At 40.3% G+C, this 19,891-nt stretch overlaps 2 protein-coding genes across 2 annotated transcripts; one reads left to right on the forward strand and one right to left on the reverse strand.

Annotated features, from left to right (window-relative positions):
- Positions 1 to 486: 486 nt before the first annotated feature.
- acbd4 (acyl-CoA binding domain containing 4) lies at positions 487 to 6,151 on the reverse strand. The gene is given in 12 exon segments (XM_030774103.1): positions 487 to 1,358; positions 1,548 to 1,601; positions 2,145 to 2,306; positions 2,308 to 2,360; positions 2,842 to 2,959; positions 3,225 to 3,313; positions 3,945 to 4,064; positions 4,223 to 4,343; positions 4,626 to 4,710; positions 5,042 to 5,162; positions 5,568 to 5,751; positions 5,963 to 6,151. Coding segments are annotated over 11 exon segments (1,140 nt in total). The 5' UTR covers positions 5,656 to 5,751; positions 5,963 to 6,151; the 3' UTR covers positions 487 to 1,229.
- A 1,229-nt stretch (positions 6,152 to 7,380) lies between these two features.
- On the forward strand, positions 7,381 to 19,738 carry plcd3b (phospholipase C, delta 3b). Its single transcript, XM_030773575.1, has 15 exons — positions 7,381 to 7,471; positions 10,014 to 10,181; positions 11,468 to 11,696; positions 12,035 to 12,164; positions 12,514 to 12,739; positions 13,217 to 13,418; positions 13,595 to 13,739; positions 14,053 to 14,205; positions 15,644 to 15,781; positions 16,159 to 16,306; positions 16,430 to 16,546; positions 16,899 to 17,077; positions 17,510 to 17,645; positions 17,931 to 18,080; positions 18,365 to 19,738. The coding sequence occupies exons 1-15, from the start codon at positions 7,381 to 7,383 to the stop codon at positions 18,490 to 18,492; spliced, it is 2,340 nt and encodes a 779-aa protein (XP_030629435.1). The 3' UTR covers positions 18,493 to 19,738.
- The last annotated feature ends 153 nt before the right edge of the window (positions 19,739 to 19,891 follow it).

A 19,891-nucleotide genomic window follows, 5' to 3' on the forward strand; every position in this document is an offset into this window, starting at 1 on the left:
TAATCAGTTATTTGGGATTCACCCCCCGTATGTCACATTCAAACCAAGATAAACCTCATGAATATATGAGAAAATTAATACATAGCTTTAGAAATACAAGTATATGCAGTTACTGTTTTTCGCTTACAACTTAATGCACGTCATTAAGGTTTTGTGTTTTGGTTTGTGCCTTTGTGTGGAGAAAGCTACGACGGGACATGTCTTTGTGCAAAGTACACAACACTCTCTGTAGACAGCTGTAAGAATTTGTTTCATGTGACATCATGCCAACTGTAATGTCAAGCTGTCCCCACCAGCACATCAAAACTAAAGCATTACAGTGATGGCGCACAACAAGAGGTTACTGATTCATCAGACCTTGCGACCCTGCATCATTTTTTTCCTCTTTTCATTTTTTTATAGTGTATGCTTCTACATTGAGCTGTCAGGGCTAGAATGTTTTCCTCTTCAACCAAGAGATTTTTTTTTAACAATTTTATTATAGGCATGGCTTTTTGTCTGAGTCCACAATACTTCCTCAAACAATCATTTTTAGTATATGTTTCTCTCAATTGTAAGCACAGTTACATCATTTTCTGTTATCCTTATAACTGATAAGTGTTTAAATTAAAGTGCTTTATATGAACCCACAGTGAATTCAATTGTGAATATCAGACCAGCCATTTAAGGCTTTCTTCATTGACAACAATTTTGCTGTCAGAACCTACCATGGCATTATTATTATTTTTTTCCATACAGAAAAAAACAGGGACAGGTAATGTTCCTAAGTACTTCAAGATATATATGTGATTAAACCTTCTTCCAGACCGCCTGTAACTCCTGATGTCCCCAACAAATGTCTCAGTCTTGCTGTTTTCATTAAAGGGTATTTTACAAAGATCAAGCATGTGAATATTGTGTTGGTAATAGTTACAACTCACCTCTTTATGTATTCTCCAATAAATAGAGAACAAAGTTCTCAACCGTAAAACATGAAATTAGGAAATGACCATTAACTCTGTTTCTTTGGAAATTCCCCTTAACACCATTTTGTTTTAAGACTGAAAGATCAGGGTTTTTTTTTTTTGGTATCCTACACATATGAGGAAAATACTGAAACCCAGTGTGGAGAAATTTCAGTTTTCCCTGAGGATAATGATCAGATGCTTGAACTCCAGTAACCCACTACCCAACTTATTGATCTTCCCTCAACGCACTTTTCCTTCGATATAAGACGGAGCACATCAGATTCATGAGGACACGTGGGATTTTTTCTTCCTCCACTGCAGCAGGAACACCAGTCCTTGAGCAATGAAAGGCCAGACCAGCAGGAGCAGCATCATACGACCAGAGACATCAAATGGCCACCAACTTTCCTCCTGAGGGTACAACTCAGACTGTCATTATCATTTGTGTTGTTGTTGTGGTATAAGCCAAGTGGACTTAGTTTAAATCAAATTTAGTGCAAACAGAAAAACATACCTGTTTTTGAATACACTGATATATCTGAAGTACGTGTAATTAATCTTGTATTATGAGATATGATGAGAACACTATAAGAATCTCACCTCAGCCTCCGGAGGAACTAGCTGTAGACGGGACCTCCACTCTGAATTTTGAGCCTAGGCAACATAATGAAAGAGAGAAAAGAATAAGAACTGAAAACATGAAGCATGTATCAATACTGAAAACTACTTATGAAGATGATATATTTAGCAACAGCTCTCATTTGACTCCAAAAGTGTAATTAATGACAGATGGTGCTAACATATATGTTTTCCAAAATAAGCTCAGAGAAATTTTACTTGGTTCCCAAATTATTTATTAAAAAGATGAGAATTATTCCTCCCTTCTTTTAAGTGTTTCTTTAAATACCCATATCAGGCAGGAGTACCTTTTCTGTGAGTGCACAATGCTACTTAGAGTTTTGGCCTGAAAATTTCTAATAGAACAAAGTCATGATTGTTAAGGAGGAGGACTGAACCAAGAAAGTATGGCAGCAATAATCCTGTCAAAAAATGTGACAAATATCTGAAAAAAAAAAAAAAATGTGTAAAACTAGCATTAAGGCACTTTGTAGAATACACCCTACTTTACTGTTATGTACATATTACTGCTCACATAGAACCTTCATTGTTTAGGCAGCAGTATCTACTGACACTTACATTAGCAGCAGCAAGTCCCTCAACAACCTCCAGACGCTCCATGACGCTGTGCATGTCTTCTCTGAGCCTCCGGAGAGCCAGCACTATCTGCTGCTGCACCACCTCAGCGTCCTGGAGTCTCTCGCCTCCTCTCTCGGAGTCGTCTCCTCCTCCCCCCCCCTCCTCCACCAAGAGCTGACCTCTCTGCCCGCCTAGCACTACGATGTGGCATACCTCCTGGGTATGAAACGAAACACAGAGGTTCAACTGAGGACAAACATACATGGGTCCCATTTATACCTAGTGTTAATTAACAATATTCAGCTTTGACTGGACAACTATCTATTCACGTCTAGTCACTTATGATATGTCATTTACATGTGGTATTTTATTTTTTCTCATTATGTGGTATGTAATAGTTATGTAGTAAACAGCTACATAAAGCAGCTTCATGCAGACGCAGAGCTATGGACAATGAGGAGTGGAATGGCTTTTGTTCTGGGCAACGGTTAACAGTTCGAACAGTCTGATACATTTGCACATGATCTTAATCAAAATCAGAGTTAAAGACATCATTATGTGCTTATACCTTCCAAATAAATGCACATTTTGATATAAAATGAACGCAAAGACTTATATGGTTATATAAGCATAAGACATATCCAAGCTCCTCAGAGATATTTGTTTTTCAATCCAAATTTAGTTTGAATAGACTAACCTTGAGGTTCCCTCCATCCTTGACGCATCCCCTCCCTTCCTGTCTCCCTCCTCCTGGAGGGGTGGCCCCGCCCATTCTCAGCCCCCTCTCCACCTTTTCCTGCACCCACTTGTATTACCTGGGATAGAGGCATATACATTGTCCCCTTTGGTAATCACTGAGGTCAGTGTGCACTGGCCCATTTATTAAGGACAGAACTATGCTGAAATAGGCCGACTACGTACTTGGCTGAAATAAAAGTGCATTTGTTATGTTATGATGAGTGAGAAATTTCTGCCACATTTGTGTCATGTGTTGGAAATGTCTCACTTATAATACGTTTATCACATGCCGCTACGTGTCAAACCCTGAAGAGTTGTTAGTCGTTGTTTGTTGATGCATACCTTGATGTTATCCAGTTGCTCGACTGTATCACAGTAGATTTCACTTTCAGAATCACTCGTCAGCACCAGTCCCTCAGATGGAGACAAATCTGTATAGAGAGTGTCACATAAGCTACTTTGAACACACAGTTTGTTTTTCTTTATTTTTGTATCTGTTACTAATCAGATTTCATACCAAACAAATTGTCATTTTGTTAAGTTCTGATGTCTACCTACTGTAAGAGGTCTGAAGGCATAAACGTAACTCAAACATAGCTCAAATGGTCAGTGCTGTTCATACTGGAATAGAACTTGATCCGTTCTTTAATTCTGCATTTAGTGAGTTCAACATACCGCTTGACAATAATCAATGATTTTTGTCTGCCTTTCACTTTTTGGGTCCTCATTTTAATTGTTGGTTTGGTTGGGGGGGTTTTATTTCTAGATTTGATTTCTCATCTAGGGGTTTCCTAACTGTTCTTGGTTCTTCTGACTGCACTGTTTACCAATGACAAATGAAACTACTATACGGGTTTGTAAACCTGAACCTGCGTGAATGTTTGTTGTTAAACCTGAATTTCTAAAGAGGGTGTCATGCTGAAAAAGCTTTGTGATGAACTCTGTCAATTTTGCCTTTACTATGGCATCGTTACAACATGAGCGGCACACACAGAAGATGTACAGTATCTCAGACCAGTATGAGTATCTTAATACTATTACAGATAACCTCTTTCTCTTTACCTGCACTCTCACTGTGAGGTATTCTCTCTGTGCCCTCCTGTTCATGGACAGTCTCCTCTTGATTCCTTTGCTCCACTTCACTCTCAGCTGGACTTACCATTTGCTCATTGTCATTTACGTCTGAGACACACGGACACTCATCATCAGTGACTGGCAGTGACAAGCTTTAAACTACTCTTATTCTACATTTCTAGGGCACATTTTTGCATGCAAAGTGTATCCACAGCATACATCTCCCAATGGCCAATGCAAAGATACACCCACACACACACACACACCTGCCCTCCGGCTCAGAAGTTCCTCTGGAGGCCTGGGCATGTCATGAATGACAAGGTACAGTGGCTCAAAATAATGGAAAAAAGAGGCAGTCTTCTCATTCATGGGCATGGTGTCTATGACCTGTGAATGAGAAACTGTCGGTATCATCCATAGCTGTTTCCTGGACACTCAGCTTTTGTAAATGCACAGAAAGAATAATGAGTTTAGTAGCACTTAGGTGTCACTGGTTCAATACTTAAAGAAACAAAAATCCACAATGGTTACAAATTGATAGGAATGAGACAAATACTGTCTGGTAAAAACTATCTATGGAAGAGTCTGCTATAGTTGTGCTACAGAGGAAATTTAACAAATTTCATGCTTTGTTGCTTTAAGTTACTAATGATGAAAGTACTGTCATACTTCCTGTGCCACTTTTTTCATCTCTTCCACATATTCAGCCATAGCACTTTCTTTGCTCATGTCTCCCAGTTGATTCCAGGCATCCCTGAACATTCAAATAAAACATGTCACAAATACTCTTGTGTCCTCCTCAGCGTTAGTCTCAATCTCTCACTGAAAGATATCATATTACTAACAGTCAATCACTGAATTGACTCTGCAGGGGCCCCTGGCTGGTGTTGGAGTTTACTGTACATATGATTTGAAGTACTACATGCATAGTAAATTAAGATATTCCCAAATCTACATACTAGGATCTGTGGTATAAATGAACCTCGAGAAACCTCGAGTGAAAGTTCACATACATGGGTGAAATATAAATTTGGTCCTATATATTGGACTATGAACTAAAGCCTAGTTTTTCATTCTGTTCTCACCATTTATAACGACCAACAGGGTCCCAGAATCCTGGACGGGATGTTGTGCAGGGGCCACATACAGCCTGTTTGTACAGGCCATAGAACCGTAGCATCACCTCATATGACGGTCGGTAATAGCCTGAAATGATCGGCCACGTTACGCCAAAGTTCGAGTTAATTAACAGAGCCAAACACTCGACATTAAGAAAATAAAGGTAGGGTTACAAATTATTAAAGTCAGTATAACCCCTTTATCTGTATTTGTATTAGAGAAGGCTTATTCCTTTACGATATTGTGTGTTTGTGTCTTAAGCACAGCTTGACCCTACAGAGAATAACGGTCTCGTTATCTCTTCGGGCGCACATTGTTGAGAACACCCGCATGTGCTTTGCATGATATTTACGGAAGATATGACTGCAGTGAAAGAGGCGTTACATTCATTTTGCAGAATGATAAAAAATGAAAATAAAACAGAGTCGGCGCTCTGTATAAACTGTTGCTTGCCTAAATTTCGCACACATATATAAAATCTCTGTTCAGTACCGTTCTTGGGTAGATTATGTATGACGTCGACGGCCGCCTGAAAGCGTTTTTGACACTCCTCAGATTCTGTCACGGTAAGGCCAGGCATTGTCGGCTCTCTATGTTAGAGACTCAACGAGGAGGGCAATAACTTCTTACAAAACCTCGTCAGCACCAAAGGGCCAGTTACCCGGGGCGATACAATCTGAAACAATAACCTACAGTGAAGTCAGGATTACTTGTATGGGTACATATTACAAGTTCTGCAGCAAGATTTACAAAACAGCAGTGAACAAAGCTCTATACGCAGCTCTGTGTATTTATAAAAAAGGAACAAAATCGACAGCAAATACTTGCTGTGAATAGCTGACCGGTGGTTAGCAAAAAAACACTTTGTAAGCTAGGTGTCAACTCACCTCTCCTGCAGTCTTGTCCTTCTCTCTGACATGACAGAGAACGTTTATTTAAAAATCCACTGTATTTAAAGAGCAGATTTGTGTAGAAGCAGTGACCGAATGAAACATATAACGTAAACGACGCTAAAAAGATAGACTTGATTTTATGTTTAAAAGTCCTCACTCCCAATTTTCCCTTCTACCTCGTCAGATTTGCATTTCCAGAGTCCAGTTCCGTATTTCGTCACGTGATCTATACGTCTCCTGACTGACCTATGTAAGCACGCCCCTATTTAGCAGCATCCTATAATAAATTGTGGCCGCTGTCAAGCTTCGTCACATTCAACTGTGAACCAAATCCTACCTTGAACGAAAAACAAACTGAATAGATTTTGTTAATCTGTGTAAATTTGTGAGTGTCAGCTGACTATTAATTGCTAGGTCCCATTAAATATTTATACATACTGAGCAATCAACAGATGCATGCCACCCTTGCTTTTTCTGTTATAGCTTAGTATCAATTATAGGGCTACGAAGCATTTGTTGAAGAAACAACAAACGCAAAGGCTACACTCCCGCCCCTTACGATGAATGGAAAAGAATTTCTGTTTAGGTAATATCACAACTGTAACCACGTTCCGAGCCCTTACACTACTACTAACGATACCGAAGATATTAAAAATACATTGTTTTCAATATTGCCAAATATGTGCATATCGCGAAACACTGAAATTCTAGTCTTGGACACTAGGGGGTAACATTTCATCAGCATTGGACATCGTAGTTGTGCCCAGAAGCAAACGCTTCTTTGAAGATAGCCCTCTAATTTTACAGTGCATGTATTGTTTTGTCTTGCTCTCCGTAATGTTAATTACTTCCATTATTTTTGCTCGGTTCATTTTAAAAATGAAACTGTTCTGTTGAACGATGCCCGGATTTTACTATTCCATGCCCTGGATAATGTTTATCATGGATTTAGGTTTAACAGTCTATGTTTGAGGTGACGGGACGTGAACTACAATATTTATTATACCCTGCATGTAGGCTATTACAGAGAAACTAGCGCTTTAATCACCAGAGAAGACATTGAAACAGCTGTGGTTGCACAGATGCTTTGTATGTGTGCGTATGATTTTTTGTCTTGATTCAGAAGAATTGTATTTTAAGGTTTTGCCTCGTAGGGTTTACCTCAGGCAGGGCTAATCGGATTACGCTCCATGCTATATAACGGAGTCTTTGATTCCTCTGTATCCATTGCGTTCATGACATCACCGCAGTGGGCAGGCTGTCTCAACATTCAGTATAAACTATGAAATTCAGTTGCCAACGACACATCGGCGTTTTCAGGCCAGACCAATTTGTCGGTACACACGACTAAGCAAATCCACCAGTCCAGGCTTCAGGGAAATAGTGGCTAGGATACTGCACATTTCTGCATTATGCTAGGCACTGGTAAAAAGACAAACCCTGTACAGAAGAATGGAGCCCGGACGTCCGAGTCAAAGTCGGACGACCCTCTTATAAATTTAGGTAAGATTGCTGCGTACGGAAGGGTGTGTATGTTTGCCACTGATTTTGTAAATTTGATTACTCTGTCTGATTATTTTCTTAAAACGTCTGACAACAACTACTTCAAATAACCTATTTTAGAAATTCTAATGCGGGTTGACAATTATGGTATTTCTCAATACAAATCTCGGAAACTATTATTATTACTAGTTATGCAGACAATGTCAATTATTAATATAAATACAGTTAATATAATGTAAGCCTGTTAAAGATTCGTTGTTACAGCACTGAAACAGACACTCGCTATTTCTATTTACAATTTAAATGTCTTTAGCTACCGACAAGAATATGTAGCCATAAAAACTGGGGGTAAACTCTCCCCCATGCTTCTAAATGACTGAATATGTACGGAGATCTGTCACATGAAGCCAGTGTAAATCGTAACATAAATACTTTCGTAATGTTTCATTAGGGGTTGTTATAAAAAAGGCGGTTTGCCGTAACTCAAGGTATGTGACCCTATTCATTTGGGATGGATCATGTCTGCCAGTGAGTGGTTACCTGGTTAGTTAGGAATGGGTTGATCAGTAAGCCATGTGTCTATGAGAAACACTCAGATGGAAAATCTGGTTACAGGTTCCCTCTTTCTCGCAGTACACTCTCCCCACCCTACACTGATTACGACTGATAAAGATTTAGAGCTTTCAGAGTTTGCCGCAGGTGTCATAGACGTACCGCATGTGCGTACTCAAGCAAATGGAAAATGCAAACTAGGTCTTTAAGTAATTGCATTTTCATGCTTCTCCACTTCCAAGTGAGTTTGTGCTTCCCCAGGAGTCAAGGACAGAAGCAAAGTAGCAACGTTTTAGATTCTTACTCTCTCCCTGTTTTGTGTGCGTGTGTAGACTCAGTTTTGTAAACTGTTCAGACTGACGTTTAACCATCTCACCACTGCCGCAGAAGACACTGTAAAATTCAGTTTAGCTAGCCTGGCTTTCCGATGAAGCTGGAATTACTAGATCATCAGTACAATCCAGTCAGATGTAGCACTTTTAGCTACAAATGATGTTGAAGAATCAGTAAATTTAGATGGCATAGCAAGTACTTACACAGTAGGTCACACTGTCATTGAGACTTCCTTGACTGAACAGATTTTGAATGTGGGATATTGCTAATATAGTGTATTGGGACAACATGAGTTGCGGTACATTACAGGCCCTAACAATCCTGCTAGTTGCTGAACTATGACGTCGGGTGTCTATGTGCCGTATACTGTGAGTGAAATTGTGTTGCTGAGTGTGTTATTTTAAAGCACTCCTAATTGGATTTTAAGGTTCTTAAATTGGTATGGACAAGAGAGCCTGTAGTATCATAATGTTATTAACCTTCACTGGCTTAAACCTAGTCAACGATTCTGATTTATTCTTAGCAGTTTTGCTCATTTCTGCTTTGATAGAATGTCACATTTATGGTAGTTTTGTACTGGTTACTCTTCTGTCTTTATCACCTCTCAAAGACCAGTGATTAGTTAAGATGATTTAAATTAAAATATGTAGCACGCAGTGCATTGTATAGCCTAATGTTCTGTATTACGCGTGCACCATTGTGTTACTACTAGGCTATTATGCATGAGATAGAACTTATCTGATAGTTAGAAAACACCACTGAATAAATGTCACTAAGTATTGTTATATTTTCAGTGCTGTTTTTATGGAGAACACTGAGACAGAATGTTTGGTAAACATCAGTGGAGAGCAGGACAAGGTCCAACACATTCTCCTCTACAACTAAAGCATGGTGTGGAGGAGGATCAGACTTCATAAGACTGGTGGTTTCTTCTAATAGTCACAAGTCATATCATGAGACTATAGCATGCAGAAACCCCTACACTTGCATGTATTGATACTTTATAGAGATTATAATTCATCTACTGAACTTCAATGATTTAGGGCTTATCATTAATAGATTTAGACAATGTAAAGTAAAATCTGTACGCAAAAATAACTTAAGTATTTCACTCTGAGATGATTACAGGCATCTAGTTGCGAAAGTTTTGCTTTTCCTGCTTTTCATTCTATTTTGAGAGGCACCAGTTGGGTAACTTCAAACTGAACACTTAAGGGGGAGTAGGAGATAAGGCCCATTGCAGTGGGTGTGTTGAATGAAATTTAGCAGATGCTCCATTGGTTGAACAGACTCAAGAATATCAGTTGACAGACTTTTGTTTAGCCATTGAAAATGAAACTAGGCCTCAAATGGTCAGCTCTATTATGCCTGTACCCCAGTTTATGTAAAAAAGAAGAGTTCTGTAGATATATTTTTGTCTGTCTTTGTGGAGTCCAGGCAGAAGACAAATATTATTGTTCTCCATGGAAACAGTGAAACTCATGACATCCCTCTTTATTTCTTCTGTCCTGGTCATCCTGAGTAAATAACAGTAATAACCTAAGGGGTTTTTGAGAGGACTGAACACTGAACGGTTACATTCACACAATTTAGTCTCTCTCTTGTTTTTCTTCATCTCTCTCTCTCTCTCTCTCTCTCTCTCTCTCTCTCTCTCTAGGTGTTCAGGATGATGAGGATGTAAAGTTGATGTTGCGTGGCACGGTCATGATGAAGGTCCGTTCTCCACATTGGCAGAGAAAGCGCATGTTTAAACTCATGGACGATGGAATGACTGTGTGGTGTGAGTCCAACAAGAGCTCCAGCAGGGCCAAATCCCAGCAGTGCTGTGAGTAAGACCATGAGGACGAATGTGGTACTAAGCTTTTAAATAGTTTTTTTTTTTTTTTTTACTGGGGAAGGGAAGGATTCCTGTGGAGGACAAAACATATCTCTGAGAACAACATTTAAAAACGTGATATTAGTATGAAAATGAACTTGTTATACGATGCTTGATTTCTGTTACCCATTTACATGTCAGGAAAGACTGTGTTCATTGAGGAGGAGAATGTTAAAATGCACCTTTTAATTTAGGATGTATAAACAGCTACGCACACACGTCTACTGGCCACAGAGCTGACTGTCATTACAGGCCTGGTCTATTTGCAGAACAGACAGGGGGGGATCCCTGACTCTGAGTTCTACTTTGCACTCTAATTACAGACTATGGGAGACTGGGAGGAGTGTGGCAGTCCACTTTGGTTTGCTCTGTGTAGTTTACATGAATTGTAATCATTACCCTGACAACTGTGCAGAGGTCCTAACTTAGAAACGTAGCCTTCAATTTCTTTTAGTGAAAATAGTGGTGTCTTTTTCTTTTTACCCGTTTAATGTTGGAATGTGGCTGAGAGTTCGACATGTGTGAGTTTGGGTGAGAATGAAGTGGGTGTCCCTCCTCATAGACCACCAATCACAGGGTGTGTATGTGCATAGCCTTACATTCACCTCCATATAAGGAGACCCATTAGTAGAATTTTATCATCAAGTACCACACAAGAGGTTCTGGTTGTAGCTCTTTGTGTGAGATAGGCCACTGCAGCAGGTCCTCTTACTACTGAGCAGGCACCGCTTTAATATGCTGCTGGTTTCAGTATTACTGCATGGGCACAAGGGGATGGTTTCATAAGGATTTATAAATGAAGACGAGAAAATATGGATTTGCTCTGTGGGCCACTTTTTTTTTTTTTTTTTGATTAGAATGTTCTAGTTACACAAACATGATGAAAATAATGTCCAGGCAGAAGTGTTTATAGAGTAAATACACCAGCGTGGGTTGTGTGTGTGGATATGGATACCTTACAGTATCCAGATGGACGTCTCCTCTTTACCCATATGCGAAAATAACTCCGGTCCAGTCTGGTGACTCCACTATAACTGAGATCCATGTAAACCACTGCTGTGTACCAACAGTTTTGCCTTTGGATATTTCCGGCTGTATAAACTGTGGATCGTTCTGTTAGCAAATTTAAACAGATTTTGCGTTTGTGTATTTGCATATATTAAGTTGAATGAACAGAATCTTTTCATAACTAATTTACTCTTTGTATTCTATGCAATCCCCCACCCTTCTCTTAGTCTCAGTAACAGAGGTGGAGTGTGTAAGAGAGGGTCACCAATCAGAGACTTTCCGTAAGCTGGATGGCTCCGTGCCTGCAGAGCAGTGTCTTACCATCATTTTTAAAGGTGGACGGAAGAGTCTTGACCTGCGCTGTCCGAGCAAAGAGGACGCACAGAGATGGGCCCGCGGCATCCACACTCTTCAGGGCCGAGTGGAGAATATGACCCACAAAGAGAAACTCAACCAATATCCTTGAACAGCTCGATTCAACAACACTGTATTTCACAATCCAAGGCGCAGCCAGTCATTTCCAGATCAGAAGAGAGCAGCCTCGTTCCTGCTTTAGTGCACTAAAGGACTGGTTTTCTATTCTGAAATGCTTAGTCTGACCTAAATGCATGTTTAAATTAGTATATCCACTCCTGCACTGAAATTCCCTCTTTCTATTCATTCAACTCCACTCTCATGTTCTGCTCAGGAAGGGAGCCCTTTTCTTAATGCGTATTAAGTGTTTCCTTCCTTTTTATATTTACTCAGTGTTTCTTTATTGTGTGATTCATGTACTTATCCTTGACTCTACGCACCTGGATCCATAGTTACCTGAGACAGGCAGATCTGAACCACGATGGGAAAATGAGCTATGATGAGGTCCAGACTCTTCTGCAGATGATCAACATTGACCTGAGTGAGCAGTACGCTCGCAGCCTCTATAAGGTCAGCAGTCTGTCTGTTGAACCAAACCCAAGAGAGAAAACAGGAAAACCTATTAAGTGCAATGATATTTGAATAGGTTTTTTTTTTTTTACCTTTTTTCTCATTTCCATTATCATCGTTTTAGTCACACTGAAAGCTTTAGTAAATCATGCATTATGGGCATGTTGTGTTTCAAACAAAAAAACTTTTTTATAATTACTTCATCTAACTAGCACTAGAAGTATTGCCAATACCAATGCTAATACCATGTGAACTGTACTCTCCATGTGATACCAACTCTCAGGTGATACCAACTCTCAGGTGATACCAACTCTCTGTATGTGTCTGTTTGTGATTGTGCGTATGGCAGAAATGTGATAAATCAGCAGATGGTCGTTTGGAACACAGTGAGATTGAGGAGTTCTGTCGTGAGTTGCTGCGTCGCCCCGAGCTGGACGCAGTGTTCCAGCGTTACTCGGCCAACGGTCACGTCCTCTCCACCGTGGACCTGAGGGATTTCCTGAGGGACCAGGGTGAAGACGCTTCGCTAGTGCACGCGCAGAGCCTCATCCTAACCTATGAGTTCAACGAGTGGGGTACGCAGCAATCCTCGAGCATAACCAAGACCTACGGATAGGGCGCGCTCATGAAACGCTTTTTCCCAGCACGCTACATGTTCTCTTTCTCGTCCTTTCTTTTTCTCTTTTGTTAATTCTTTCCTCGTTTCTCTCTGTCGCTCTGAACCCTCTGACTGCGAGAACCTATGGTAAACAAGTTTTTTGAACCTTTGGTAAACGAGCTTATCAATTCACGTTCTTCACTGTAGTCAATGAAAACCACTTGTAAACAATGACTACAGTAGAAAGGGATTTTGGTTAGACTAGAGTTTTAAATACGTGAAATGCCTTTATAATGGATGATACATTACATATACAGATTTGACCTTATGAACAGATTTAACATTAAGTGGGCTTAATGTTAAATCTGGGGGGGGTTCAGTTAGAGACCTAGGGGGGTTCAGTTAGAGACCTAGTATTCCATTTCAGTGTATGTCTGTGTTTTTGTCAGTGCAGCTCAGAAGAACCAGTTCATGACACCAAATGGATTCACCATGTACATGCTGTCTCGTGAGAATGATGTGTTTGACCCAGAGCACGGCAAAATCTACCAGGACATGACCCGGCCCCTCAGCCACTATTTCATCTCATCCTCACACAACACCTACCTTACAAGAGACCAGGTCCTCAGCGACAGCAGCACCGAGCCTTATATCAGGTAAAACAAACACACACACGCCCACAATACATACATACACACACACACACACACACACAGACACACACATGCACCAAACCTGATATGACATTGTTTATCGTTCAGCACAGGTACACGTTCGTACAGCTTATGTTTGTGTGTGTGTGTGTGTGTGTGTGTGTGTGTGTTGCGTGCAGAGCTCTGAATCATGGTTGTCGCTGTGTGGAGCTGGATTGCTGGGATGGAGACAAAGGTGAGCCGGTCATTTGCCATGGTCACACCCTCACCTCTAAGGTCCCTTTCCGAGAGGTCGTTGAGGTCATTGCTGAGTACGCCTTCAAGGTCAGGACCCCTGGGCTTTCCTTGCTCCCGCCTAATTAAGACACACAGCATTACACTGTAATGGCACAGTATGGCCCTAAGCCTGATTTGAGCGAAACACGTCACCCCAAAGTTGCTCCAAAAATCTGTGACTGTGAGTTTCTCTGAACAGGAATGTCATAATTGTGACAAGAATGTCAACTAAATCAGCAAAAACAATTTATACTGATAGTAAAACATAAGAGATCACATACAGATGTGGTTTCGAGTGATGTAGTTGTGTACTATACTTTGCAGTCTACCCCTAAAGATTAGTCCTGTTTGTGTCCTTCAGGCATCTCCTTACCCACTGATCCTGTCTCTTGAGAACCACTGTTCTATAGAGCAGCAGGCAATTGTGGCCCAACAGCTACGCTCCATCCTGGGAGACAAACTTCTCAGCAAAGCTCTGAACAACCAGTCACTTCAGAGTCTACCCTCACCAGAGGTATTGTAAAGACATACACAATAACACAATTCTTTCTTTCTTTCTTTCTTTCTTTCTTTCTTTCTTTCTTTCTTTCTTTCTTTCTTTCTTTCTTTCTTTCTTTCTTTCTTTCTCTCTTTCTTCTTGCTGTCTTGGCCTTCATTGGTTTTTCTTTGTATCTAGTAACATAGTAAATGAGAGCAGTTCAATGTCAGCTATACTTGAATGGATCTATGTTCTATTTGATGTTTTCATTTTTGATGCAGCAGTGAATGTTTAGGACATTGTAAGGCTTGACAGTTTTTTTGAAGAACAACTTCAGTGAGCGTACATTGTTTAAAAGGTTCCAATGTAATTTCACTGTGCAGACAATTAGTCCTAGTTAAAGTGAGGAAAGGTATTTCCATTTGGTGGCACTTTGTGTAGTCATACTTTGTTTCTGTCTCTTGGCTCAGTGTATGCTGGGAGGAACATGCTTGTCTGTTTCTGACCTGGCTCTGACCATAATGTCTGTTACACAGTCAGCAGTTTGAATAGAAGTCGGCTGTGAAACTTTCTGAAAATAACTGATGAATCATTGTGTCCGTGCAGTCTTCGTAACCATTTAAATTCCTTATGCGTTTGCGCAGGGACTGTATCCAAACATTACATTACTGGTATTTTCTCTGGCTGACGAATTTGTTGTTCCCGATCTTTCAGGGACATTGGCTCATGTAGTCCTTGCTTTAAGTATTTAATGTGTTTTTATGATTTTGTATGAAGGTGCATTTATTTTTGTGCACCTATGTATGTGTCTGCGTGTGTGTGTGTGTGTGCCTGTGTGTTTGTCTGTCTGTGCGTTGTATGTGTGTGTGTGCGTGCGTGCATGCCTGTGTGTGTGTGTGTGTGTGTGTTTATGTATGGATACAATAGTAAGTGTATATGTGTGTGCTCATGTGATAACATCAGCCAGTGTAATGAACACAATGTTTTATGGTCTAATTAACATAACTGCTCTGATTTTGCCATCACATTCCTGTCCTAGATATTTACTTCCATCTGGTGTTCTCTCCTGACCATGCAAATGATGAACTTCACCATATTACACAGTAAAAAGTGGAGCAGAGCAGGGTTAGGTTTGAGATGCTTTTACTACTGTAATTAATGGAAAACAGTATGTTGGGTCATCTGACCTCTTCTTTTGCTGAGATCAGATTAAAGGAGTGCGATGATATCATTTGAGAGGAATTATCCCAACTGCACGTCGACTCATTTTTAAGGTTAACCGAAAGCAGTTATTACAGTGTAGGTGAATAGGTCTGGGAAGGTCAGCACTGAAGTTTTGTCAGTTTACATTAGCATTAACAAACATCAAAACTAGAAATATTGAGGGACACCCTATGCTTTTCATTCTCTTAACGAACAGTTCTGTATGTGTAGCGTAAGCAGGTGTTAATGTGTTGTGTTGTGGTTGTATTAGGAACTAAAAGGGAAGATTCTGGTGAAAGCCAAGAAGGAGAGCATAGAGGCAGAAAGCTCTTGCTCCTCAGACTCCAGTTCCTCAGAAGATGAGTCCAAAACTGAAAACAAACCCAAACCCAAGAAAGAGTGTAAGAAGGTAAGCAGTCTGGAGAATCCTTGTGGTGAACATTAAGAAACACATACCCCACCCCGTGTTATTGCACGTCTCCTTTTTGGCATTTAGTGAATGTTTACACAAAACGTTCACGCATATATGCATGTGTAAAGAAAGATGCCTCTGAATGGATGCTGTTGTGGTCTTGTTGTCTTTTGTAAGTGTGTTTTATGTTTATGTGTGTTACGTTATTGTGTTCTCCTGTGTTTTGTGTTTTAATGTCTGTTTAATATGTCTTGGTGTTTGTTTATGTTTGCATGTTGTGTGTGTGTGTGTGTGTGTGTGTGTACATGTATGTGTGTGTGTGTGTGTGTATGTGTACATGAATTCTCTAGTGTACGTGTGCTTCCCCTCAAAAGGTGCCTAAAATGAGTCCAGAGCTGTCTGATCTGGTCGTGTATACACGCAGCGTGCCCTTTAAGAGTTTCGACGTGTCAGCCCGCAGACCCGTGAGCGACATGTCCTCTTTCTCAGAGAGCGACGCCCTCAAACTCATCAAAGACTCAGGTACTAAGCCCTCGTTACTATCAAGTGCTAGTGTAATAAGCTTCACGTCAACAGAACAGTGTATAATTGCCCACCCAGCCTACGTCCTCAAGTTTGACCCGCGTTCTCTCTCATCATTCGCAGGGAAGTTATTTGTTCGCCATAATAGCCGGCAGCTGAGCCGGATCTACCCCTCTGGCCAGCGCCTGCAATCGTCTAATTACAATCCTCAGGACATGTGGAACGCTGGCTGCCAGATCGGTAAATCTGATTCAAATCCTCTACCAGGATGAGAGGATTCCATATCAGTTTTGGTTTTATAATATTAAATAATATGATTTCCATTTAAAATGATTTCACATTTTCAAATCATTTCACATTTCACATTTTTTAAAAAAAAAAAAAAAGACGACAGAAATAAATAACACCAAGAGGGGAAATAATCACACACCATAATCCATTAACCTCATCTGCCCTATCCAAAAAAAAAATATATATATATATATAATATATATATATTCATGGCCACGCACACAGACTCTCCAGTTAGTTCTTTGGTAAATCCAGAGTATCAGTCATCCTCATTTAAACATGTTTTTTTCTTTCCTTGCAGTCGCCCTTAATTTCCAGACTCCAGGGGAGCAGATGGACCTGAATCAGGGGCGCTTCTTAACCAACGGCTGTTGTGGCTATGTGCTCAAGCCCAGCTTCATGTGTCAACCCGACTCAGAATTCAACCCCGAGAACACAGGGGGAGGGCCGGGACACAACCCCACGCTTCTCACCGTCCAGGTAAGAGGAGGGCTCCACTCTGAGCGCGCGTGACTTAACGGACCGCTATTCCTACGGTTTTGCCCGAGTTTATAAAGAATGTGAATGTGAATATAATTATGGTTATAGTTTTAGAGATGTGAAGAAGTTGTTTGGGTTGTTTGGATTAGGAAAACCTGGAGCGGAGATGTGCTGGATAGGGATCTATTTGGAGATCTGTTGTCAAGCCTATTGTAGTTATCTGGCTCATCAGATAAGCTGGTAGTAGCAAAATCATTAGACATACTCCAGCAGCAGTTCTTGGCGATTTTCCCAGTGCACTTAATGTTTTGTTTCCAAGAGACACCTGTTTTATCAATACTTCATTTTCCTGCCTCTCTCCCTCTCTCTCTCTCTCTCTCTCTCTCTCTTTCCTTCTCTCTCATTCTTTCATTATGTGTCCCTGTTTGTCAGGTCATCTCTGCCCAGCAGCTGCCAAAGTCACCTGTGGACAAGCCCAATTCCATTGTGGACCCTCAGGTGTGGGTGGAGACTTATGGGGCCCCCATCGACAACAATAAGAAGAAAACACACCGTATTGACAACAATGGTATTTGGCCTCCTTATACGAGACAGTCAACAATCCGGGCAGACCTCTTCTGCTGCCCTCCATAAATTTCCTCTCTTTTCACCATATTTTACATATTTGGTTAATAATATGAAGATTTTGATAGAGTCTGAGCTTTGTAGTTGTTATATGATTCACTGAATCTTTCCACTTATCCTCCTTGTGTTTTTGGTCAGTAATTTTGCGTTCAGCTCTGGAGCATTTGAGGTCTTGTATTCGCGCCTAATGGTATGATTTGTTCCCTCTTTTCCACTTTCACTCTCTCAGGTTTTAATCCCAGATGGGGCTGCACCTTTAAGTTCCAGCTTCACGTCCCAGAGTTGGTACTGGTACGATTTATGGTGGAGGACCATGATTACACCTCCAGGAACGACTTCCTGGGCCAGTTCACTCTGCCCTTCACCAGCCTCCGGACAGGTACGCTACGCAACAGTGATTTCCAAATAGCCAACAGGCTCTTTTGATCATTTTGCAGTGTGCCCTGAAATATAATAAAAGATGAAGAACATCTCGAGCTTCACACTACCTTTGAGTATGAATGTTTTAGTTTTTGGTTTACCCTTCATTCTCTTTTGATGTAACGCACAGAAGAACAATGCAGAAACACTGCCATGCCTAGGATATATCATTAAATATAATCGACTTACAGACTCTGTGGATTATCTCTGAGTTTACCACTCCTGTCTGGCGTTGGTCCTCAGGTTATCGGCATGTGCGGCTGCTGAATGCAGATGGCTCCAGCCTGTCTCCCAGTTCACTCTTCATCCACGTCAAGATCACTCCTTCCCCCAGCTCTCCTGCCAGACACCCCTCTCCTCCAAAAGCCTAGCAACCGTCGCTGCGTATCACCTCACACGTACACACCTACCAGTCCAGGACTGTCGACCAACAAGTCAGGGAAGCGTATAACATGGAGCAGGAATGACTTTATTTAAGGACATGTTTCAGCTAAAGAAACTGAAACTGTTATTTATAATATGGATACATGCCGTGTTTTAGAAATGTTAGAGCAATATGATAGATTATGCAGTAGTATGCAGTTTTTCTTAAGCATTTATGTAGCATGTTTGTAATGTATTTCTTACCAATGCCAAACACAGTGACATTTTGTTACTGTGCTGCTGGAAGACAAAAAAAAAAAACAGATGAATTTTACTTGAAGGGAATGATGTAGAGACAATCTGTGAGTGAGCCCTGTGTGTTAAGCAGGGAACTACTCTTTAACTGATAAACGTATACACCTCAGACGTGATCGAAGCAAGATGAAGAGGGGCGGTGGATTTTATTAAGCAAAGGCTAATGCTTTTAACAAAGTGTTCTGTCTTTTTACTTTCATTTATCATTTTCTCTCTCTCTCTTTTTACCTCTCTGTTTTTCAAAAACGTGCAGATATCTTTACCTCTGTATTTTTAAAAATTGCTCAGAGACGTATCTTCCTGGTTTAGAGATTACAGCTTACTAGGATTAAAGACTTATACTTGTAATTATTATCCATTCCTGTTTTGAATATTGTATATCTTTAATTCGCATAGCCCATAGAAACACATACTTTCATATCTTTTAGTATCTGTCAGTAATTTTATCTTTGGAAATAGGTTGATTTTTATTTATTTACTAAGATGTTCAGCAAGTACTCAGAAGTAGAGTGATACTTATACTTTATGTCTTTCTATGTTTGTTTTGATATTTATGCTGTATGCCTTGTTAAATCACAGCCAAATACATTGCACTTGTGTAGCTCTAGACACTTCTGTGTCTTGCTGTTTGGGGCAAATGGACCAAAGATGTCCCTAAGAAAGTATGCGGGGCTGACGCATTACTACATTGTGTGTTCCATGTTTAAAAAAAGGATCAGTGTTACTTGACCTTTAACCCATCCATCAGCATGTATGAAAAGAGAAATTAAGACTGTACCAGTTTCAATGCAAGATGTGTTTCTGAAGAAAAAAAAAGTACTTTATTTGTACGCAATTATGCATACGCAATCATATGCTAGCCGGTGAGAACTAAGACATTAGATAGCATCAGTCTTGTTACATTTAGGCATGTACAAAATGAATAAACAGCTGAGTTGGTTACATCAGACTTTGCTTCTTTTTTTTGTCATATGATGGAAAATGTTTCTAATCTTCTTTGAACTGTTAATCTAAGGTTTTGCAGAACAGCACGTTCAGGCAGTATTTATTTAATTATTTATTTATTGCTGCAGCAGCATTTACTGCTGTTGC

The sequence above is a fragment of the Chanos chanos genome, chromosome 5 (assembly GCF_902362185.1).
Source record: "Chanos chanos chromosome 5, fChaCha1.1, whole genome shotgun sequence".
Classification (NCBI taxonomy): domain Eukaryota; kingdom Metazoa; phylum Chordata; class Actinopteri; order Gonorynchiformes; family Chanidae; genus Chanos; species Chanos chanos.

Coding starts and splice junctions, on each gene's coding strand:
- plcd3b (XM_030773575.1), top strand. CDS start 7,381: ATGCTAGGCACTGGTAAAAAGACAAACCCTGTACAGAAGAATGGAGCC. Junction 12,740..13,216: donor CTATGAGTTCAACGAGTGGG/GTACGCAGCAAT, acceptor TTGTCAGTGCAG/CTCAGAAGAACCAGTTCATG. Junction 17,078..17,509: donor CCACGCTTCTCACCGTCCAG/GTAAGAGGAGGG, acceptor CCTGTTTGTCAG/GTCATCTCTGCCCAGCAGCT.